Consider the following 24,606-nt stretch of genomic DNA (forward strand, 5'->3'; position numbering starts at 1 on the left):
TTTAAACATATGTGGCGAACAAGGCATGAGAATTTCTATCAAAGCTTCTAGATATCCAAGTTCTTCAGGCAACTCTCGAAGAGACTCACATCCATTCAAGTTCAAAGTAGTGAGGAGCTTTAATTTACCAATGGATGGGTCGATTTCATTTAAGTTGTGACAGCCTTCAAGAATCAATCTCTCCAAGGACTCCCAAGCAGAAAAATCAGGTGTTTTCCTTAAGTAGTTGCGATTCTTGAGATCTAGTATTTTGAGTTTGCTCGCCACCTGCCAAACAATTTGATAATTTATATACATTAACAAACAATCTATCCAGAAAAAAAGCAGAAGAAATGATACAACATATGCAAGTAGTGATACTCGTAGCATACTTTGATTTGGTTCCAGCCAAGCCATTCCTCAGAAATACCGCTACATGAAAGGTTTAGAATGACTAAATTAGTCGGACGAAAGTTTGTTGCCACAAACTCGAAAGGGCAAAACCGCCAAGAAAGCCATGTTAAACTGGGGAGAAGGTTATTGAAGTCTCCGACAAGGAACGCCCCATTCGTTTCAAAGAACCTCAGCTTTTGCAAATTAGTAACTTCTTCATGCGTTACAATGTCTCCACGATTTCCTGTTGACGGTGCTTCTATTTTCCTACTTCCCCGACAATAAACGCCAAGAAGTCCACTTGTGAAGGTCCAAAGGAAACAATTTCAAGTGCTAATACGGATTATATTTTTCCTTTTACAAGAATAGTCTACAACAATTCACATGAAAATAAATTATTGTTCCCTTTTTATACCTCTTTACGCTTCCGAAGTCGCAGGGCCTCCCGATGATTCCAAACTCTACTACACTCGAAGGGATATTTGGAATTCTCTTGACGGACGATTGCCCTTCCGAGGTCTCGCACTTGGTCATGCATCCAAAAAGTATCGTCATCTTTGATTTTTATCAAGGACATGAGAGAGAGGACTTCAATGGCATTGTGTGGGCAGTATTCACAGTCATCCCACATGTAGAAAGGGTAGGTTTTGTCCTTACCAACAAAAAAACAAGCTATATCAAGAAATATTTGCCTTTGTGCATCATCTAGCCTTTCATAAGTTATCTTTAATGTTTTTTGGATTTCCATGGGAGGAGCTTTTTCTAGCTTCTTCAAAGTGTCTGCCCAAAATGCTTCGGATTTACCGGAAAGGGATGAACCGGTAACTTCAAGAGCTAAAGGGAGCTTTCCTAGAGTAGAGACCATGTCTTCTGAAAGGGAGATATAATTCTCTAGTGGTGAGTCTCTTCTAAAGGCATGCCTACTAAAAAGTTTAAGAGCATGATCAAATTTCATTTCCTCTACTTCGTAAGTGGAAACATTTGCAGGCTTTGTTGCAAGGCCTTCACTTGTTGCTTCTCCCTCGATCATTAGGACACTTTGGTCCCTAGTAGTTATGATAATCCTACTACCATAACCGAACCAGTTACCTTTTCCTGCTAGACTTTTGAGTTGCTTTTTCTCGTCTACATCGTCAAGAACGATGAGAACTTTTCTATTGCAAAGTAGTCTCTTAATCATGTTGATCCCATCGTCCACGTCATGAATTTGGTTGACACAACCAGAGTCAAGGAACTTGGATAACAACTTTTCTTGCAAATATACCAAACCATGTCGTTCTGATGACTCTCGAACATCCGAAAGAAAATTGCAACATTGGAAGTGAGAAGACAGTTGGTTGAAGACAATCTTTGCAAGTGTTGTTTTTCCAACCCCGCCCATTCCATAGATTCCGAGAAACTGGACACCATTTGATTCCACATCCAACAATCTGATTATAGCTTCTACACGATCATCAACTCCAACTAGATCTTCAGTTACATTCTTTTTACATCCGGCATTCAGCTTGGCCAATACAGTTTGAATTACAGACCGTAGTAGATGTACTTGGCTGCCATAACGCAACAACCGTGTTAAAGATAAATTTATATTGCTAAACTACACCCTACGTGACCCAATTTTCATTGCAATTAGTAGAAATTACGTAAAGCAATCTAGATACCAAAAATACCAAGATTTTCCCAATCTACCTCCGCTCCCCCAATTTTAGTCACCATCACCGTCGGCCTCTACCACTGCAATAACTCCATTGACCGAAGAAGTGGCCACGATAGAGCTGACGTCGGCCATTACCTGTGGCCAACAGCAGGAGTGGCCACGACCACAATTTACACTACATAGGATTGGTGAGATGAATAGACTATATTTTCACCAGCTATATCGCAATTAAACTGAATAGGTAAAAAGTCTAGGATATTTACCTTTCACCTTTCTTCCAATTCCATCCCTTCATCTCACCCACCTCATTGAGAGCGTTTTCCCATGACTCTACTTCAGTGGCGAACTTTTCCTGGTGCCTAGAAAGGGCTTCTCTATATAAGTTTGTTCTGAGCTTGACATCAAGAGGTTCCACATTCAAGAAAATAGGCAGAATCTCTTTGTTCTCATTTGATCTCAAGGTGCTCTCGAACATGTGTGCGAGCTCCCGGAGGCACCACCGGCTTGAAGCATATTTCCTGGAAAATATGGGGATGTAGATCTTGGACTGTTCTATTGCTTGTAGAAGCTCATCACCGATTTTATTACCAACATGGAGGGATTCTGAGTCCCTAAAGACATGAATCCCGGCATCAACCATGCCATGGTAAAGAAAATCGGTGAATTCATGGCGGGTGTCCGATCCTTGGAAATTGAGAAAAACCTCGTATGGAGGTCCGATGGATGCCCGTGAATTCGTCCCTCTCTCCATTGTAGGATCTGAGGAAAGCTTGCTTTGGGTGTGCTTGGATGTGAGCGTGGGCCCTCAATATACTAAGCTCTGGAGATGAGAAAATGAAGCCAGTTGCGCTAAAAACTTGGAAAGCAGTTTTTATGGAGATGGCCTGCCTAGTTCAGGCGACTGGCCATATATGATCTAACGTACGATAAAATTAATAAGTAAGTTTTTTTGCTTAAAAAAATGACAAAACAGACGTGCCGGCACCTTGTTAAAAAAGAGCAGGACGACAAAGGAACCTTGATCGTAGTTGTCAACGAGTTAATTCTGTTGGTTTACCGGTTTAGTTTGGAAATAGGAAAAATCACCATCCATAACAAACGCCGTTCAAGGAAATCTGTCTAATTACATCCTTTGATATTTAATGATAATGGTACTTTAATTTGATTTGATTCGAACTACTTAGTGATATCAGATATGATTTCGCTCAGTTAATCTCATTAAAATGCTCAAAATCTTTAACATATGAATCGATATAAGAATCATCTTTCCTTCTTTTCAAGATGACTTTCGTCCTTTGATCAATTTATTTCGTGTTCATGTATATCTTGTCAATCTTGCATCGGTCTAGCCACCGATTTTCCCAAATAATAAATCAGAATGCGGATCCAATCCAAAGAAACCATTAGTGTAAGAAAAAAAAAAAATACATGAATAGCGTTTAAAGTGAAGAGACTTATTTGGAATTGGAATTAACGTAATAAATGAAAATTGAAACTATTACATATGTATCAAAATTTAACCAACTAGATTATTCTATTAATGAATTCTAAAGTATCATAAATGTGTTTTTTTTTGTCGGCTGAGCATGATTAAATTTGGTCAGACTCCGATTTTATATCTATCTAGGTCAAGGACAACTAATAAGTTCATCTTCTTATAAGTGTGCATTTATTTCACAAAAATTAAATAATTTGAAACACATTTCTTAAAAGGGTTAATACCACGAAAAACCCCAAACCGATACACCTGTGATAAATTTACCCCAAACTAATTTTTTTACCACAAAAAATTCCAAACCAGTACAACTATGACAAATTTACTCTAAACTATTTTTTTGACCATCAAAAATCATAAACCGGTACACCCGTGACAAATATACCCTAAAATAATTTTTTTGATCACGAAAAATCCCAAAATGGTATATCCGTGACAAATTTACCCTTCGTTAAATTGAATTAATACCACGAAAAATTTCAAATTGATACATATGTGACAAATAGTGGGTAAAAACCCTAAACTAGTACACCCATGAACCGACATGCGTCATTCAGCTCAGCAATTTGAGGGTTAAATTTAATGAAAACTAACGAAAGGTAAATTTTTTATAGGTGTACTAGTTTGGGGTAAATTTATCACAAGTTTACCAGTTTAGAGTTTTTCGTGATATTAACCCTTCTTTAAAATAGTTGCTTATATCTCTTGAAATAATTAGGCACTGAAAAGAAAATATTGACGATAAAAATTTATGTCTAAACATTTTCGTAAACCATGAAATTTTTCCCCTTTAATTCTTTTTTCTAAGTGATATAAGCGATTCGTTTTTGGGGAAAATATTTCAAATCATTCATATTTCGCGAAATAAATGGAGCCTACATTATATTAAAACGGGAAAAAATCACTAAAAACTCAAATTATGTCCACTATTACACATTTACCTGAACTTTATTTGAGGTACGAAAACATCAAAATATGCCCACTGTAACACAAACTATGTCCAATTAATTTTTCCTAAAACAACCAATTTGCCTCCTCTTAGTCGATGTGCTAATCCATTTATCAGGAAATATCTATGGTTGTTGAACTTGTGAAAATGGGAAGACATGGTCTTCGTCTTCTGCAGTATTGCTAGGTAATTTGGGTTTGGTGGTTGAATGTGGAAATTCTGGTCCATTATTGAATGAAATGCCCAAACATAGAGGCGATTATTAAAAGATTTGATGTGATTGTATTTGTTTCTTTCGGCAAAGTTATTGCATTGGGAAATGCTTTTGTGACGTCCCGACCAAACCCTCGTGCCCGTAATAGGAAACTTAAGCTCTTTTAGGGCGCTTGATCTCTCGAATCCCTCCAAGAGCACCATGACTTTATGCCGTTTATAAACCAAGACCATATGAAGATCGTAAACTCGCGACGTTGTGGGGGAGGACATGTGATGTCCTAGATATACCGTCCTCAAAATCGACCCTCAATTGTTTTCACTCTCATCAATGATTCACATGGGGAAGCGATTTCATTTTAAGCTTTCGATTAGTTAAAAATCTAGGGAAAATATTTATGAGTAATAATTTGCTTCATCTATCCATGGAGATGGCCTGCCTAGTTCAGGCGACGGCCATAGAGGATGAATGTATTTGATTAAAATATTACTCCGCAATGTCATGGAATCGTAATGGCGCTCTTTCTTGTCAAATCGGATAACGTAAGGACATATGATATCACATATTTAAACATAATGAAGATTATATCCTACACACTGAATGTTCTGATATTTACGTAAAATTCGATAAATCATTGAACACATCAATAAAGATTACACAAAATCAAATTAAGTGTATGTCGATGAAGGCAGAGGACAGCTAGTAAGTCTCATCTGGCCGGAAAAAGAAAAATTAATAAGTCTGCATCACTAGTCACTGATTATTTGTCTTGGTCTTTTATTGTGGTGTAAGTGTTGTTCTTTATTATATCTTAGAGCTACGCAACTTGGACGGAACCTTAGGATAGTGACATACTCCCTAAAATTAACAATCAGTAATCGCGTTTTAAAAATAGGCTGTGCGTAATGACAGAGAAACAATTCAATGTGTCCCGACGTTTCACATGTTTCTTCCGGAATGCAGCCAACACTCGAAAGACTATGGAAACTTGTTACGATTGTGACAGAATGACAAACAAGAAGAATAATTAAATGTGTGGGGATAGCTTAGCCACATTTTTCTCCAATTATAAAAAAAAACCTGTTATGTATGACTCCCTCGAGGTAGTCTAACGAACAGTTTTCAAAATTCTTCCATACTATTACCTAACAATGGATTGATTAGCAAAGTTCTCAATGGAAATTATTTTGTTTACTAGTGATGTAAACATGAGCAGCTTGAAATTCTTATTACAAAATTAAAAATTGCTACTGGATTATCTCAATTTTTTTTAAAAATATTTAGTAGAAGGTAATTGGAAGGGCGGTGTATACTCATATTTAGATTAATCCTGATTGGGTCAATTATCTGGAAAGCGCACAACTACTTCCAAGTCATGGTTATCAGGTAAATCTACTTCATAGCGTGAGGGGGAGGGCAAGCAAGTCAAAGTCTGTCACCATCTTTCTTGCTTAGTTTCAATTACCAAATATTCTCTTTTTCCAACCAGAGAAAGGTATACAAAACCTACTCCCCCCCAAAAAAAAAAAACCCGAAAAAAAAAAAGACTCTAGTCAACGTTCGACCTTGGAGTGCTTCTAATTCTTCCCTTGAATTTCCTCGAAGGTGTGTAATTTGAGGTAATCACGGACCCGCTCGTCTATGATTAAGGCAAGACGAGACTGGCCATTTATGGTGAAAAATCGTATATACTTAATTGATATATAATGTGACGGAAAAAATCAATCACATCACAATAATTACAGGGGAATTTGCATTTTTTTCGTGAGATTCAGTTTTGAATTCTAGCAGTTTCTCTTAGGTGTTTCAAGAAATCTAGATGTTGGAAAACACTACATAAACCCAACTGATGATACACACCCAACTCTTCAATGGTAACATTTATGTTCCCGGAACAACTTTTGGAATAAAAACACTTTTTTCTGTTTCTGTTCCCGACAACGATTTTTGGGAACAGAAACCGTTTAATAACTGCATAAAGTTTTTGTTTCCTAAACAAAAAAAAAAAAAAAAAAAGAAAAGAAACGCGTTTGGTAACTGCAAAAAAATTGTTACTAATTTTTTTTATTTAATTAAGGGGACTATATATATTAAAATAAAGATGTCTTTATCTTTTTAACTTACTAAATCAAATTAAATCTCATTTGTTCAATTTACTAAATCAAATTAGATCAATATATTTATAAGTAATTTATGCACGATTTATCAAACTACAATATGGACGAGATCAACTATAAAAAAAAAACACTAAAAGAGAAGACGAATTGAAATTGGACAACAAGAACATTAAATATGTTTTCTATAAATAGGAAAAATTACAGTTATGAGTCACATGTAAATGTTCCCAAGTAGTTAAAAAATATGATTTCCTTTAAAAGGAAACCTCTAGAAAAATATTGATTGCACTTTGAGTGAAACCGGAGATTAAAATACAAAATATTTATGCATTTAGGCCCTTTTAGTCCAATTGTGCAATTTTTCCAAACATGATGACTGAAATGAGATTTAAGGTATCAAAGTCTCATGTCATGACTTCGAAAGTAAAATTGTTTTAGCTAAAATGATTTAAAATGAAATTTTTTAGTCAATTTAGGATTATGTTCAATGAAGAGGCATGTGGTCCCAAACTGAATTTTTAAAAATTTAAGAGGCCAAAATGAAAAGGAAATTAAAATATAAATAAGGGCTATTTTTGTGCATTTTTCTGACCATGAATACTATTTTTCCTATTTTTGGCTATTTTTATAATTAAAATAAATCCGAAAAATGTCAAAACTTACAAAAAATATTTTTTATTCAAAAAATGGTTCCTAAGGCGAGGCCAAAGCATCCAAGGTTGATCTTTTAAATTTATGAATTGTTTTGGTGTTTTTAATTAATTTTTTAAATAAAATGATAAAAAATAAGGTGTCAACATCGTGCAGAGTGTGTGTTCAAAAAAAAAAAATTGTTCCCAATTGTTTCTAAAAAAGGTTCCAAGTGAGTTTCTAAAAAGTATTTCAGGAATACAGAATCAAGTTTTCTTTTTTTTTTTCTTATTTCTACTCCAAAAGTATTTCTGTTTCTTATAAGTGCTCTCGGAACACTTTGGGAACACTTCTTTTACCATATGTGTTTCTGCAGCATTACCTTACGCAGCCTAAATTACTCTTATTGCTTGAATTGCATATGTGGCCTGGTCTTTGAAATAAAATGAAGAAGAATTTGAACAGCAAGTGAAGTTCGAGGAAATGTTGATACTATGAAAGTAAATCAAACAAACTTAAATGAAACTGCATGAAAGGTAGAGTGTTTGTAGACGCTCAAATGAAACAAGAAATTCATACCTAGAAAATTCATTGTGATTGGAGCGCTTGAAACTAAACCGAAGTTGAAAGGCCTTCATTGACAGAAACGAAGTGCAAAAGCTGATCAAAATTCGATGAAGCTTTGGCATTATTTGAGCGTGCCTCCTTCTTCTTCCTCTTGAATCTCTGTCTATTTTTGTAGCCTAATGCGCAGCAGAAGTCAATTTCTCTTAATGTCTCTCCTCCATTGTTCGACATTTCTAAGAAGGAGCATAACTCCCTTTTCCATTGCTCACGTCTCGGAGAAACTCGGACCGCTCTGTAACTGTTTCTGAGCTATTGTTCCATAGGCGAATCAAGTTTCCAGGACGACGAAGTTATTAATTGTCGAAGTCATATGCCGAGCTTTTCGACATTCTACTCTTAACATCCCTTATCTTCAAAATGGGCCGTACTTGTCACCAATATCGGTCTCATAGGAAATCCTGCTTCAGACCATCCAAGCTCAACTTCAGGGAAAAAGAAACCAACAAACAAAAGAACCACAAGAAGTCCGACATTCGAAGTCCGACTTTCGAAGCACTATTCCGAGAGTGTGCGAATCCAAATTGATACATGCTATGATCACACTTCCCTGACTGTCACTGTTGTGCAACTTCTCGCAACGGCAAATTGCGGAACATTCTAAACCCAAATTCAAGGTGTAACTCAAACTCTCCAACGAGCCACAATCGTAAATCCACAACTTCTTTAAAGAGTCTTAAGTGGTTTAGACCTTCCACGCTTCTTACCTTTGGACATACTCCAACTGTGCCCTTAGCCTTTTCAATTTCGAGAGTTCTGACATCCTTTCCATGGAACTGCAGTCCAAGACCTTAAGGAAACGAAGGGATCCCAATTCTTCAAGGCCGCGAATCTCGACTTGCAGCTTGCATCCACACAGATGTATTTCTTGTAGATTCTTCAAGTGCGACAGATCAAGTACTTCTGGGAGGAACTCACACTGAAACATCATCAAATATCTCAGTCTTTCCATTTCCAACTGAAACAGCGCGTCCAGATTTACAAACGTGTAGTTTTCCATTTGGAGGACCTCCAACTCTGCATCAAATACACCGGAGAATTCCAGCATCAAGCAACTAAATAATTCCAAGGTTGACAAGTTTTTCAAATTGGAAATGTCCGGCGATCTAGTCGTCACAGGATGTCGAAGTCTAACTCTCTTAAACTAGATGGGAGCTGAGGGAGGAATTGCACGCTTTTGCAGGACAATCTCGGTGTTTCCAGCCGAAGTAGAATACCGATGCTAGTGGGAAGAGCAGCGATACTCTCCAGCTCATCTGGCATGTCTTCGCCAGGACAGATGTTGGTATCGGTGGCCCATCTCAGACAAGTCAAACTTGGGGGAAGTTCCGGCAACTTTTTAAGCTCAAGACATGGTTCTAGATTAAGTTTTTGGAGATTAGAGAGGCGACTCACTGTGGTTAATATTCTGGTGCCTAACAAGTTTAGGATCCTCAAACAAGATAGTTTCCCAATTTCTTCAGGAATTTCGCCGGTTAAGTTGCAACATTGGCTTGCGTCTAACTCTGCAAGTTTCTCCACTAGCCCGATCACACGTGGTAATTTTGTTATCCATCTTATATGCCTCATCCTAAGTACTGTCAGTTGTTTTAAATTGCCGATTGAATCAGGTAGGTGACCAATACATGTCCATGATAAATCCAACTCGACTAATGATTGTAATTGATCAACCGAGGCTGGAAGTTCCTCTGTCTTCATACACCAACATAAATTCAAACGCCTAAGTTTCACCAGCCCTCCAATCGAGTATGGCAGTTTGCTGATCTCCGAATATTTAGAGTAATCTATCGTATGAGACATGAAAAAGTTTAAAAAAAAAAAAAAAAGGTTACTTACCTTTAAAAGTTGACTTCTAGAGCAAAAGTGTTGCTATGCGTGCCCAAGTCACCAACAATATAATTAATTTATTAATATACATAATTTATAAGTAACCTCTTGCAAATTTTACAAGGAAGTTAAGTATATTCTAGATTGTCAACATTGTGGAGAATTTAACAATGTTAGTTATGATGGCAAGATTTTGAACATTTCTCTGGTTAAGTCTAGCCGTTGCTTTTTAAGTTATTTACCAAAATGTCGTGCTCGTTGTGCAGTTACCAACCTTAAATTTTGCAATAATTGATTACCTTTTACATGTGAAGAAATCTCAACTTCAACTTGGGTGAATCAGTAACTCTTTTTTCCCGTTAAGCTTCAATTATGGTTATCAACTCTTGTTTGATTTCTCGATTACGAATTTATGGTAACAACTTTGTCGTAATCCTCCAAAAGGTGATTTACAGGAGCGGGTTTAACAGTATTTTACATGGGGAATGGACAGTTCCCATGTCGAGGTGCTCGCTCTCACTCAACAAGGGTTCTCCCAAACCATCATGGTGCACGACAGAAAATTAGATTTGAGTTCTATCTAGATGAAGTCACCACTAACCTATTTGGGACCGTTTATGAGCCTTTCTACGAAAAAGAGAGATCTAGGGACGGAACTTGATTACGCTAACGTTTAAGTAGCACCAATTTGGTTATGAAACTTATCTTGTTACAAAAAACAAGAGCCGTGCGGCCTTTTTAAGTTTTAACACCCAAAGTACGTTCCTATAAGTGTTAATGAAATCTTTTTTTTTTTAGCTTTGCAGGGGAAACGAAAAAACACTTCAAGCAAACATGTAAGATAAAGGTCGTATCCAAATCACGATAGCCACAGGAACACATCAAAGTGATATAAGGCGTAAAAGTAAAGACAATGAAAAGTAAAGTGCGAGAAAGTAAACTCTATACAAGTCAGGCCAAGTATAGACATGACCCCGTTATTAAATCCCGAGCAAGAACCGTAAGCTAAGCTCAAAACATCACATCCATCAAGCGCGAGGAAAAAACAAACAAAATATAAAGTGAAAAAAGGTAAAACCCGATGCGGTGTCGGGCAAAGAATACCCATGGCCTCGTTATTGAGCCTCACTACACGAGTGCCATGAGCTAATTCAAAAGTACTAACTCTAAAGAGACCTATTTATCATCTGCATGTCTATCCGTTATTCAAGGTAAACTATGCTAAGCTATACTAAAGGACATGCAATAAAACCTATGTTTAAGGAAGCTTAAGAATTATCCAATTAACGTCTAAATCAGCCCATGATCCCTCAAAATAACACTCAATGATCTCTTACAGCAATTTATAGCATGTGTTATCACCGCTTCGCCCATGCCATCGATGATTAGATATGTCCTAAATTACTGGGGAATCAACTATATATTAGCACTTCATTAGGGCACATTGACATAGGTTCAAATGAGCCTGGGATCAATCCATGTCCCACGAATGACCAGCAAAGAAATGGTAATAACGGCCCATATCCCTCAAAAAAAGAGCATGTAGATACATCACGCAGCAAGATTTGAACATATACTAGACAACGTACATGTATGTTCCCACTTTTGGTTCAAAAGATGTGTAGGTGACAATATTTACTTCCCTCTCATCCCAAGGCCGAGCAATGAATAGAAAGGTATCATGAGATATAAATTGTTTTGACACAGACAATGATAGTCATCACGTATCAATGTGACCAATTATGACATGAAGTAAATGAGCGAAGAGCAAATGGACGTCAAAGAGAGAAGTTCTCCCGTTCGGGCATAAGGAAAGCGAGATCAGACACAATCGAATAAGTCTGAATGCATTCATGGCAAAACTGAAGGTATTAAAATCCGAATCAAAATCACACATGGTAAGCTCAAAACACACGAAACACGCCTTTTCTATAGTGCAAATAGATGTGATAAGGTCAGCAAAATGAGTAGGAGAAGGCTCTCAGGCAAGCGAAATAACAATAGCATGAACCAATCAGATGCAACTCCAAACTACATAGGGAACTCTCAGCCTGCAATCAACATATCGATACGCTGATGCAATACATTGAACGATTAGGTTCAGCCCCATATATGCCATGCGAGAAAATTCAGAAATCCCATGTTCTATCAATACAAGGACATGATCATTGCGGGGATTCAGCAAATTTTACAGAACGACTAAACAGGATCAGTTCAAAAATAAGCAAACAAATATAGGAATCAATTCGGTTCATATGAACTTGAAAACACATCAGGATCAATTCAATTTTATACATGAGGTTCTTGACCAGCATTACATAATTGAACAAACGTGGATCTAGGTCAGAAATTTTATCAAACGGGTGATAGATACCTCAGCCAACATGATTTCTGATGAATAACATCCTTCTAAATAGGCCTACAATGACAAAATTCCATCCACAATGCAGTAACGAAAGAAATTCTCCGTCAAGGCCTGCATCGAAAATGGAAACACACGCTGACGTAGTTCAGGCATTTCATCAAATAGGTGATAAACATCAGAGGAGTGTAGATGCAAAAGTGAAGCAATGATTCACATCCAGATTATCACAAAGGCAACGCAGCAAGTTCAGATCATTAATAGAGCCTCACTCGCAAAAGCCGATTTTCACACAGGCAGTAGCTAGACCTCTCCTGGCCTCTGCTTCGCATCTAAAATAACAAGAAAACAGAGCATATGTTCTCTAATTGAAGGGAGACTGATTACCCGTGGGAGCAAGGAAATGAGAAGTTCGAGGAAATGCAGATGCTATGCAAGAACACGCTGGACGGAAACTCAATGGTTATAACAAAGTCGTATGCACCCAATGACGAGAATATCATGCCGAGCTTCTCAACGTATTACTCCTTATATCCCTCATCTTCAAACGGGCTTCCAATCTTCATGGGTCGTACTTGATTCCACTATTTTTCATGGGAAAACCTTCTTCAAACCATCCGGAAAAAAAAAAAAAAAAAAGGGCAAAAGTTAGCACAATTCCAACAATCAAAGTCTTGTTCCGATTCCCTTAAAGACAAAATATACGGGTCTGCACATCATACTTACTTGCCGGACTTTCATCGGCTCAAAAATACCCAGCGTGGTCGAGTTCGGTTTCCACTGAATCTCTGTTATCATGACATCTACAATAACTGTTACGGTTCGGCAACCGCCTGCAACGTTCAATTGTGGAACATTCTAAATGCAAATCTGAGGTGTCGGCCAGACTCTCCAACGACCTGCAATCGTGAATCCACAACTTCTGTAAAGATTCCAAGTGGTTCAGACCTTGCACGCTTCTTAGCTTTGGACATTTTCCCGCTCTGAGCTTACTTAGCTTTCTCAATTTCGATAGGTCTGACATCCTTTCCATGGAATTGCAATCCACGATCGATAGGAAGCAAAGGGATCCCAATCCTTCAAGGCCGCGAATATCGACTAACAACTGGCATCTACGCAAATGTACCTCTTGCAGATTCTTCATGGGCGACAGATCAAGTACATTTGCCATCAGACAACTATTTAATCGCAAGGTTGACAAGTTCTCAAATCTGAAAAATATCCACGGTTCAACACAACCATTTCCAAGTTCTAACTCTCTTAAATTAGACAGGGGAAAAACACCCATGGCTTCATGGAATTCGCCACTATCAGTGGTCCATTTTAGATTAGTCAAACTCGAGGGAAGCTCAGGCAACTCTCGAAGGTTAGGACATGATTGCAACTTAAGTATTTGCAGATTAGAGAGGTAAATCAACGTGGTGGGCAAGCTAGATATAAATGTGTATGATAAGTCTAGGATCCTCAAACAAGACAATCTCCCAAATATCGCCAGTCAAGTTGTAACATCTACTAGCATCTAACTCTTCAAGCTTCTCCATCAGCCCAATCGCACTTGGTAATTTGGTTATCCGACTTATGCAGGTCATCCTTAGTATTTTCAGTTGCTTTAGATTGCCGATTGAATTAGGTAAGTGACCCAAACTTGTCAATGACAAATCCAACTCGACTAAGGATTGTAACTCCCCGAACGATTCTGGGAGTTCCCCTATCTTCGTACACCCGGATAAATTCAACCGCCTAAGTTTCACTAGCCCTCCAATTGAGTAAGGTAGTTTGTTGATCGGTCGATATGATACATCCAAGGTCAACAATGACTGCAAATTACCGAACGTCCTCGGAAGTTCATGTAGCATATTAGGCAAGACAATCTCAGTCAAAGTTTGTAGGCATCCTATTTCTTCAGGCAACTCTTGAAGAGAATCACATCCCTTCAAGTTCAAAGTAGTTAGGAGCTTTAATTTACCAACGGATGGGTCAATTTCAATTAAGTTGCGACAGTCTTCAAGAATCAATCTCTCCAAGGAAACCAACGTAGATAAATCAGGTATTCTCCTTAAGTATTCGCAATTGCTGAGATCTAGTACTTTTAGTTTAGTTGCCACCTGCAAAATAAAATATATACTAAGAAACACTCTATAGAAAAAAAAATGACAAGAAATGATACATGTGTACAAGGAGCAGGATGGTTGTATCATACTCTGATTTGGTTCCAACCAATCCATTTCTCTGAAACATAGCTGTGTGAAAGGTCAAGAACAACTAAATTAGTCGGATGAAAGTTTGTTGCCATAAACTCGTGAGGGCACCATCGCCAAGAAAACCATCTTAAATTCGAGATAAGATTATTGAAGTCTCCGACAAGGAACACCCCATTCGCTTCCAAGAACCTCGGGTTTCGTAAATTAGCAACTTCATCGTGCGTAAGAATGTCCCCACGAGATCCAAGCGACGGTGCTTCTATTTTCCTACTTCCCTGACAATGGAAACCCCGGGAAGTCCACGTGTGAAGGTCAAAAGCAAACAATTTCAAGCACTAAAGTCTACAAAAATTCACATGAAAATAGATTGGTATTCCCTTTCTATACCTCTTTCTGCTTTAGAATGCTCGGGGCTTCCCGATGATTCCACACCCCGCTACGCTCACAAGGATCTTTGAAATTTTCTTCGCGGACAATTGCCCTTCCGAGGTCCCGTACTTGGTCATGCATCCAAAAAGTATTGCCATCTTTGATTTTTATCAAGGACATGAGACAGAGGACTTCAATGGTATTGTTTGGGAAGCATTCACAATCATCCCACATGTAGAATGGGTAGGTTTTGTCCTCGTTAACAAAAAAACAAGCTATATCTAGAAATACTTGCCTTTGTGCATCATCTAACCTCTCATAAGTTATCATCAATGTTTTTTGCACTTCTTTGGAAGGAGCTTTTTCTAGCTTCTTCAAAGTGTCCACCCAAAATTCTTTGGATTTACTTGAAAGGGATGAACCTGTCACTTCAAGAGCTAAAGGAAGCTTTCCCAAAGTGGAGACAACTTTTTCTGAAAGGGAGACATAATCATCGGGTGGAGAGTCACTCCTGAAGGCATGCCTACTAAAAAGCTTAAGTGCATGATGAAATTCCATTTCTTGCACTTCGTAAGTTGAAATATTTACGGACTTTACAGGCCCTTCACCTGTTGATTCTACATCAATCTTTAGGACACTTTTATCTCTAGTAGTAACGATAATCCTACTACCGGAACCGAACCAATTTCCGTTTGCCGCTAGACTTTTCAGTTGCTTTTCTTCATCCATGTCGTCGAGAACAATGAGAACTTTTTTACCACAAAGTACCCTCTTAATCATGTTGATCCCACCATCTGTGTCATGAATTTGATTGACAGAACGAGAATCAAGGAACTTGGATAACAATTGTTTTTGCAAATATACCAGGCCATGTCGTTCTGATGACTCTCGAACATCCGAAAGGAAATTGGAGCCTTGGAACTGAGAAGATAGTCGGTTGAAGATGACTTTGGCCAGTGTTGTTTTGCCAACACCGCCCATTCCATGGATTGCGAGGAAATGCACACTATCTGATTCCGGATCCAACATCTTGATTATTGCTTCTACACGATCATCAACTCCAACTAGATGTTCAGTCACATTTTTATACCTGACATTCAGCTTAGCCAAGACAGCTTCAATTACTGATTGGATCAGATTTCCTTGGCTGCCATAACGTAACAACCGTGTTAAGGACGACTTTTATGTCGTAAAATGCTACTCCCTAAGTGACTCAATTGCCCTCCCATGTTGATAAAAAAAAAAAAAATCTAGGGTGTTCTACCACCAGAACAGTGTTGGTCATTATTGGCCACTATCCGTGAGAATTCCATTCTCTCCGCTCCGCTACCTGGGAGAATTCCATTCTCCAACGACGAGATGAATAAACTATATTTTCCACCAACAATATTGCAATTGAACTGAGTAGGGTGGAAAGGGAAATCTACAGATGAGAGTTGAAAAGTTTTAAGACATTTACCCTTCATCTTTCTTCAAGTTCCATCCCTTCCTCTTGCTCACATCAATCAGAGCCTTTTCCCATGACTTTACTTCAGTGCGAAACTTCTTCCGGATCTGTGAAAGATTCTGTCTGTATAAGTCTGTTTTGAGCTTGACATCAATAGGCTCCACGTCGAAAAAAATTGGCAGAATCTCTTTGCTCCCATTCGATTTTGAGGCGCACTCGACCATGTGTGCGAGCTCTCGGAGGCACCAGTGGCTTGAAGCATAATTTGTGGAGAATATGGGAATGTAGATCTTGGACTTCTCAATTGCTTGTAGAAGTTCACCACCAATTCTTTCACCGACACGGAGGGATTCATCGTCCCTAAAGGCGAGAATCCCGGCTGCAACCATACCGTGATAAAGACAATCGGTGAATCCATGACGGGTGTCGGGTCCTCGAAAACTTAGAAAAACCTCAAACGAAAGTCCAGATGACGCCCGTGAATTCATCCCTCTCTCCATTGTAGGATCTTTAAACACCGCGGATATCAAATCCTTTCTTACTCTCAGGGAAGTTTGCTTTGGGTGTGCTTGGATCTGAGCGTGGGCTGTCAAAATGATAAGGTCTCTCAGTTTCTGGCGTCATGGGAATAAGGAAGAAGGAACTGGTCTTCAAATATCCCTCGAGTCAATATAGTCAACACCTTGAGTCATCGAAGAAGCTTCCGGGAAACTTCCCGAAAGATTCCATCAATCAATGGGTTCCTACCTAGGCTAGAAGTTTTCGGGTCCCATTCATCCAATAACAAATTTAAGTTTGCAGGAAGAAATTAATTTTCAAAGTAATTATGTCAATTGTCAAGTCTTGGCATTAGTTGGAGTGAGGATCAATACGTATTACATACTCCGCTGTATTAACGACAGCAGGAAGAAGAAAAACACGTAAAACGTAGTACAGAACCGTTAAGAATACATCTTTTTAAGACCGTTGGGAAAAGCAGAAATAGCGAAGAGGAAGAGTCCGTTTGATCGAAGGATTTTTTTTTTTTTTGGAGAAAAAAATCCAATTTTTCAGTGTTTTGATGACAGAGAACTAATCGGTTAACAGAACACGTTTTTCAAGAAGTAAAAAACAACAATAACTATAAGGAAATTTATGTTTTTCGTTGAGACTCAGTGTAGGATTCTCACACTTTCTCTGAGGTGTTTTAAGAAATCTAAATATTAAAAAATACTACATAAAATCAAATGAATGATATACATCCAATTCTTCAATTTGTTTATTGAGTCTAAATAAATGTTCGATGGAATAGCATAAGTTGTAATGCTTATGGTTCCGTAACGATAAGTTTTTTTAGGAGTGAGGTCCAGATACGATCGGATTCTGTATAGAGAACGAATAGGAGCAATTGGCGTGCATCAAGAAGAGACAAACCAGAGGTAGAGAAGCAACCTACATGACCTAATTGCATGTGAGAACCCTTTCTAGTGCACATACACTAGGTGCACTTTACTAAATTGTTCAGCAAAGTCACATGGTTGCACGCGGTTTACGAAATTGTTCAGTAAATTCTGATATGAATTAGTCACGTTCATAAGATATGCGAAAAGAATAGAGCGCGATTTACGAACCCGATAAGCTTGCTTTTCTAATTCAGAAAACGACGAAAGTATATGCTAATCCCAACAACAGACACATGATTCTTGTCCATCTTCTTCTAAAGTTATATTAAAATACACCATCAAACGTGCGAGCATTCTACAGAGCGGTTGGAAAGTAAGATTCCTCTAAAGACGAATCGATCACCTTGATGCTTACAACCTTCTCGATTCATTGATCACTGACTAGTCATATTACGCGTGACTACCAAACGGTACAACTATCACATGAAATCCATTTTCGTCTACCACATCAGTTGTCTGTCTATCTGTCTCTTGCTCCCACCATATTGCCGATCAACGTCACCATCGTTGTCTCCGACTAACATCACCACTCTTGCAACCGGCAGCACCGACGCCCTCCACAAGTTAGCCCCAACCCTCTCTCTCTCTCTCTCTCTCTCTCTCTCTCTCTCTCTCTCTCTCTCTCTCTCTCTCTCTCTGTGCCATTGCCTAACTAAAAACTAGAGGCATCGAGTTCAAAGCTGCAACGATGCTTGGCTAGATCTAACGTCGAGATTGAGCAATTCTAGCACGCGTCGAGCCAGACGGAATTTGATTGCTTGGCTATGCTCAACCTTTTCAGATTATCATGTATAATTGTGTTAACAAGAGACAAATAAATTGAATGCTTTTTCTATATCACTAATTGCATAGAGAAGCATTGACGATCGTTTATATTGATCTACTTCCCAAAGAAATGAGGAAAGATACCATGATGTCACAACTTTATGCTGGGACTTTGGTCTCTAAATCCCATAAGAAGATAAATGAGAAGTGAAGGATGAAGCAAAATTCGAACAAACATGTTTGCCTGATTTTTTCTTTAAACAAACATGTTCTTTTGGAAGATATCTATTCGATTTCGTGACTCTTCATTCTTTTGGAAGATGGCTATTCGATTTCGTGACTCTTCATTATATTGGAAGATGTCCATTCGGTTTCGTAACTCTTCATTCGTTTGAAAAGGAATTGTTCGGATTAGTGACTCTTCATTCTTAACCTCTATTTCATGACTCTTCGCATCATTGTTTATAATTAAAGCATTGACCGGCGCATTAGAAACGATTGTCATTTTCGTCATTCATACTTTCATTATTCATCATTTGTGCAATTATTCTATGAAGTGCGTTTGAAAGTTTCTTCTAAAGAAGTACCGCTTTAGAGGAAAAGGCGATTCGTTCTATCTTGGGAGACAATTGTCCAAGAACCTTGAGTACCAATTGAGGGGACAAATTTGTCTTAAGGACACAACGTCATTTCGTTGGGTTCGGATCATTTCTCTATATTCAGATTATTCATTTGCGTTTGGTTTCAAGTTTGTCGATCAACGTTATTCTACATATATGAACACTTATATAGGCGACCACACTTTAAACACGACAATGATTATACACAGTCTGAGGCGTTCTTCAAACATTAGCTTCTGCTAATGAGTGTTGGAACAAGTCTCTCGATAGGATTGAGGTCCGTGAAGAGCAGCAAAATGACAATGATAGACAAGAAGAGACAAAGTAGAGGTAGAGACGCAAGCAAGATGACTGACTTGCATGTGAGAGCCATTTGTAGTCCCATGGATGCAGAACGCAGTATCAAAGAGCCATAAAGAATGACCTAGATGGACAGAAAAGGCAATAGATTGACCAGATCTACGCAACATTTTCTTTGTTTTTTATTTTTATGAAATCTGGTTTGATTCAACGTCAAACATATCAAACTTTTAAAACTAGTGGACATAAATTCAATGCTTGGCATTTCAATTCGGTTTAAAGCAAGAAGTATTGGATTGTGAATATCTTGGGATGGTGTAAGTGTGAATACGAGAAAACATGGCCTTCATCTTCTGCAGTATTGCTAGGCAAAACAAAGAAATAATGCCAAAAATCGGTTCCCGGGTCTTTGAATATCCGATAAAAAAAGAAGATGCTAATCCCCGAAATAGTCAAATGATTCTTGCCCGTCTTCTTCTGAGTTACAATAAAAAAAACTTCTTCATTGTGCAAGCATTGTTCAGACCAGTTGAGTTTCCTATGAAGATAAATCGATAACCCCGATCCATTGCAATCTTCTCAATGTCATTGGCCATTGGGTTATCATCCCGGAAGTTTCCATATCCTATTTATTTAATAAAAAATTAAAATCCGAATCCTAATAACAAAGTTACAAAAGTGACAGCACGAATTCATATATTCTGAGCTTTAAAATACAGGACATAGTCATACAGCAAATTCGAGATATGTATGCCATTCAAACTGGAATTGGCTTCGAAAACCATTGCGCTTGAATGGCCGCGCTTCCTTTCCCTTCATTTGGCCCAGTTTGATTAGCATAGTGGGCCGTATTTTGGGCCAAGCCCAAAGAAACTCATAGCCGCATATCTGCTTCGTTTGATGCGAATACTTTGTGCCCAAAACTCAAATGTCCCTGATATCTAAACGCCAAGAAATGAAGTAACAACTGCGAATGCAAGACTATGCAGATCTCATATGCTCCTTTAGTTAGGAGTCGAACTCTGTCGAATTCGATCTCTAGCTTTCTTATTAAATGAAGGAGAAGTCCTCGAATGAAAATTTTAGGTGGCAGGAATCGGATCAGCATTAGTAGCTAAAACTTGGAGAAAGTAAAGAACAACCCATTGTTCTTGACGAGCAAAAGATGAGAAGTGACATTGCATGGATTCCATCCTTAAATCGTGCTAGGGTTTATTCAGCAACAAGGCTTGGGGAATACAAACTTTCATAACAGGACTAAGTAGAAACAAATTATGCTGGAATTTAATAGATGTGAAAGCTTGAAAACACTAAGGTATTATGCCGAAATTTATTCAACGACGCAACTCCCTAGATAAAGATGCACACCGAAATTTAATCGACGACACGGATCCGAAAACTACAGCTAAGAATTACACTAGAATTTGATCGACACGCGAGTCTGTAAATGATAAAAGTACAATGCAAGAAAGTAAAGATACTAAACAATAATAAATTTGTTTAATTTATGCGGGGGTGGGCTCCATAGTAGATAAGCGATTCTATTTATGGTGATTGTGCCATAACTGCTCATCAAGCGGTTTCCAGCTGTTGTGTCTACGTTCTTCTATCTCCATAAATCTTATGCTCACATTCTCATGATGCCATGATCCTGTTCCCAAGCTATTGTTCCCTTGAAAACGTACATCGGTTGTCCCACGATTGCTACTCCTCTGCTCTTTAGTGGCTTGAAACTAGTAATTATAACTTGATGCGCTCTTCTTCCTTCTAGTACCTTGATAACTCGTCGATTCTAACCAGTTGGTACCCTTATCGATTATCATTAATCATTCATTGTTGTATGTTGACAACTGATTGCTAATCGTTATCAATATGCATCGGTAGCGATACCGATTTTAATCGTCAATGATTCATCACGTACCTAACAATATTTATTGCTTGATCACGTGCTGATAATCCGATCATTGTTTTATGCAAATATAAATAGTAGATTACCAACATTGTAATGTCCAAATAAATAAATAATTAAATTGCATACCTTCTTAAATTTTACAAGTGTGGTTGGTCATTTACCAACACGATAAATAACTTGCCAATATCAAATAATTTATAAGTAATCTCTTGCAAATTTTACAATAAAGTTTATAATATCTTAGAATGTCAACATTGTAAAGTTGACCTATATTTTAAAGAGTTATAATGTCAAAATGTGGAACTTCTCTTCGATTAAATATAGCAATTGCCTTTTAAGTTATTTGCAAACATGTACTGTTCGTGATGGAATTACCAACTGTTGGGAAATTGTGCCCATCAAGGGCAAAGAAAATATACCTACTTTTATTGCGATAATTGATTGTGATAATTAAGGGCATATTTTATTTCCTATTGAATACATGGAGAGAGATATGACATCTTCTCTATTCAGAAACATACGTTCGTTCTATTCATCTACACTCAAGAACTCTCTATAAAAAAAAAAATGTCTCTGAAAAACTCTCTCGAAGAAAGATCAATTGGCGGATCCGAACCGTTTTCTCACTTGCAATTGGGGCTCTTAATCTGTGGCTATCAAAGTATATTCGTTTTACGTGATATACTTCTCCGATCGGTGATTCAAGATAATTTTAGGGCATGTAATTTAGAATTCGTTGTGTGTATATATATGTGTATGTATTGGGATCCATTCCTTTCACCGGTATCAGAGCATAGTCGTTCTTGTTTCCCGATCGTATTGTGCTTTGTCGTTAATTCGACCACGAAAAACCCTTTTCTCGTTGGTTCTGTTCATGTTTCGTTCATGAATTTATGTGCAATAAAAATGATCTTCGAACACATATTCGGAATGGGCTCGGCGAGACGAGAAATTTGAGTGGTCGCCCGTCGCAAGGTGACACCGACAGAGGTCACACATGCGCCACTCACCGTGACGAGATCGTGTTCCATGAGGCAGCGGAGAAACTTCATCTTTTTGTGCAATTTCGCTCATTGAAAATGGAATATAAGTATACCATCAGACTTGTATCGACAAAACAAGCATTCTGAGAGGTGGACCCTCTGCTAGAGGCCGCCGGAGGAACCCGCACGCGTCCAAGGAGTCCGGTGCGTATGGGATTCACGCGCCCACTTGTGCGGCACATGCACGAGCCCCAGACCCGATTTTGACTATCCCATAACCGGTTTAGCTTATCCATACAGGTTTTGCACTAGAGCAGATTATATGATCTTTTTGTGTTCTATTTGTTGGATTTCTTGCTGTCCAGGATATCAAATGTCCACTGCCTCACACACACTTATTGGCTTCTTATGCTGTTCAATGCAGCATCAAGATTGGACATTGTACCAGATATCCGTGGCTACAGCATCAAGAAAGTTAATGCAATTGTCACTTACAATGGATCTAATCACCTGATCAAAAAGGACGTCCCTTGAGACACAGATCTGACTTGTGTTTATACCTTATCCTCCGTCCTGATGCTACCTATACTATCTTGATCGACAATGTTGAGAAACAATCTGGTAGCTTGTACTCTGACTGGGACCTTGTCCCACCAAAGCATGTCAAGGATCCAGAGGCGAAGAAAGTATTCTATTTACTGAATGATCTAGTTGGTTTTCTTTGGGCTGTATGTCTAGATAATGACCTACCTAGATAACATCGGTGGCCTGAAGACTGGGTTGACAGAGCCAGTTCCTGATCCTGAAGATAAGGAGCCATTCTTGTTGATTCTTACATTCTGGCACTGCTAACCTTTAAAATGCAATATTCCCTGAAATTAAATGACATTGTACGTGTGACTGCAGGGGTATATGACATCCCAAAAGAAAGACCAGATCCCGATGCCAAGAAGGTAATCCTGATGAACTATCTCTGATTTGAAGCTGATTTTCTGCTATGCTATCATGAGATTGATGTAAACTAGTTAGTTACTAATCAAAATTGTGATTTCAACCTGAAGACTGGGACGATGAGGAGGGTGGTGAGTGGACTTCCCCGACCATTGCCGACCCTGATTACAAGAGTCCATGGAAGCCAAAGAGATGCAATGTTCCTGTGAGACCAGTTCTGGAATGCATTAAGATCTCTTGATCCTGCATGTTCTGCAGAAAACCAAGAATCCCAACTACAAGGGAAAGTGGAAGGCACCAATGATTGACCAGGTTCTTAACACTAGTTCCATTCTTAAGCTTAACCATCGATTTACTCTATGCTTGATTTGTCTGGTAAACTGTGGAACCTTGTTCGACAATGTCTTGATCTATGATGATCCTGAGTATGCCAAGAAGGTTGCTGAAGAAACATGGGGCAAGAACAAGGACGCATGTGGTTTTGCTCTTTTTGATTTTTACTTATGGAAACAGTACGAGTATGGGCAATTTTTAGTGTTTTATTTTCCTTTGCAGGCTGAGAATAAAAGAGAGGAAGAGGCAACATAAAGCACAGCAGCCAAGTCATGTTCTCACTTCCTTACCGGTCTTTCATCGGCTTGGATTTCTACAACAACTCAAAAAGCGTCTCACAATAGCAACCCCTGCCAAGTTGACAACAATTCCGACGGTCGGGCAACCGACTGCAATGGACAATTTAAGAACAATCTAAATCCAAATTTGAGGTATCAGCCAAACTGTCCAACCGCCCACAATCATGAATCCACAGCCTCTTTAAAGATTCCAAGTGGTTCAGACCTTCCACTCTTCTTAGCCTCGGACATCCTCCAACTTTGAGACTCCTCAGCTTTCTCAATCTCGCTAGGTCCGACATCCATTCGATTGACCTGCAATTCCTGACCACGAGGGATGAAAGGGATTCCAATTCTTCAAGGCCGCAAATCATGACTAACAACTGGCATCTATACAGACCTACCTCTTGCAGATTCTTCATATGCGACAGATTAAGTTCGAATGGGAAGAACTCACACCTAAACAGCATTAAAGATGCCAATCTTTTCATCTTCAACTCAAGCACTGTGTTCAGTCTTCTACGCGTGCAACCCAGCATATAGACTTTCTCGAACTCGGCACCATATATACCAGACAATTCTGGGTTCCTATCCTCATTGGATGCCAAGGTTGACAAGATTTTCAAGTCGGAACAACCTAGTGGTTGTCCGATCACCAGATTTTCAAGTTTTAACTCTCTTATGCTAGAAGGGAGCTGGGGGAGGAATTGTAAATTCTTGGAGGACAATATTCGAGTTTCCAATTGAGATAGGGTACC

General features: G+C 38.5%; 3 protein-coding genes across 3 annotated transcripts in view; 1 reads left to right on the top strand and 2 right to left on the bottom strand.

Moving 5' to 3' along the window:
• The window catches only part of LOC115732180 (disease resistance protein L6-like), a 76,995-nt gene extending 60,008 nt beyond the window's left edge, over positions 1-16,987 (bottom strand). Inside the window, exons 1-3 of the mRNA XM_048280675.1 lie at positions 16,776-16,987; positions 2,293-2,791; positions 881-1,922 (exon numbers count right to left, since the gene is read on the bottom strand). Of these exons, the coding sequence (XP_048136632.1) occupies positions 881-1,922; positions 2,293-2,780 (1,530 nt within the window). The 5' untranslated portion in view covers positions 2,781-2,791; positions 16,776-16,987. The remainder of the gene's footprint in view (positions 1-880; positions 1,923-2,292; positions 2,792-16,775) is intronic.
• Positions 13,678-16,782, bottom strand: LOC125315509 (disease resistance protein RPV1-like). The gene is made up of 4 exons (XM_048280676.1): positions 16,277-16,782; positions 14,836-15,964; positions 14,448-14,723; positions 13,678-14,352 (listed from the first exon to the last, which is right to left on the bottom strand). Exons 1-4 carry the CDS (start codon positions 16,762-16,764, stop codon positions 13,678-13,680), a joined length of 2,568 nt encoding a protein of 855 aa, XP_048136633.1. The 5' UTR covers positions 16,765-16,782.
• A 5,707-nt stretch (positions 16,988-22,694) lies between the features above and the next one.
• On the top strand, positions 22,695-23,825 carry LOC115731390 (calreticulin-like). The gene is given in 6 exon segments (XM_030662053.2): positions 22,695-22,845; positions 22,848-22,972; positions 23,076-23,104; positions 23,188-23,237; positions 23,339-23,436; positions 23,505-23,825. Coding segments are annotated over 6 exon segments (774 nt in total).
• The last annotated feature ends 781 nt before the right edge of the window (positions 23,826-24,606 follow it).

Source organism: Rhodamnia argentea, chromosome 6 (assembly GCF_020921035.1).
Source record: "Rhodamnia argentea isolate NSW1041297 chromosome 6, ASM2092103v1, whole genome shotgun sequence".
NCBI lineage: Eukaryota > Viridiplantae > Streptophyta > Magnoliopsida > Myrtales > Myrtaceae > Rhodamnia > Rhodamnia argentea.

What these genes read in the sequence shown, in the direction of transcription:
- LOC125315509 (XM_048280676.1), bottom strand. Translation starts at nt 16,764, where the DNA reads ATGGAGAGAGGGATGAATTCACGGGCGTCATCTGGACTTTCGTTTGAG. An exon ending in AACTTGAAGAAAGATGAAGG is followed by an intron (nt 15,965 to 16,276) that starts GTAAATGTCTTA and finishes ACGTTATGGCAG; the next exon opens with CCAAGGAAATCTGATCCAAT. An exon ending in TTGGTTGGAACCAAATCAGA is followed by an intron (nt 14,353 to 14,447) that starts GTATGATACAAC and finishes TTTATTTTGCAG; the next exon opens with GTGGCAACTAAACTAAAAGT.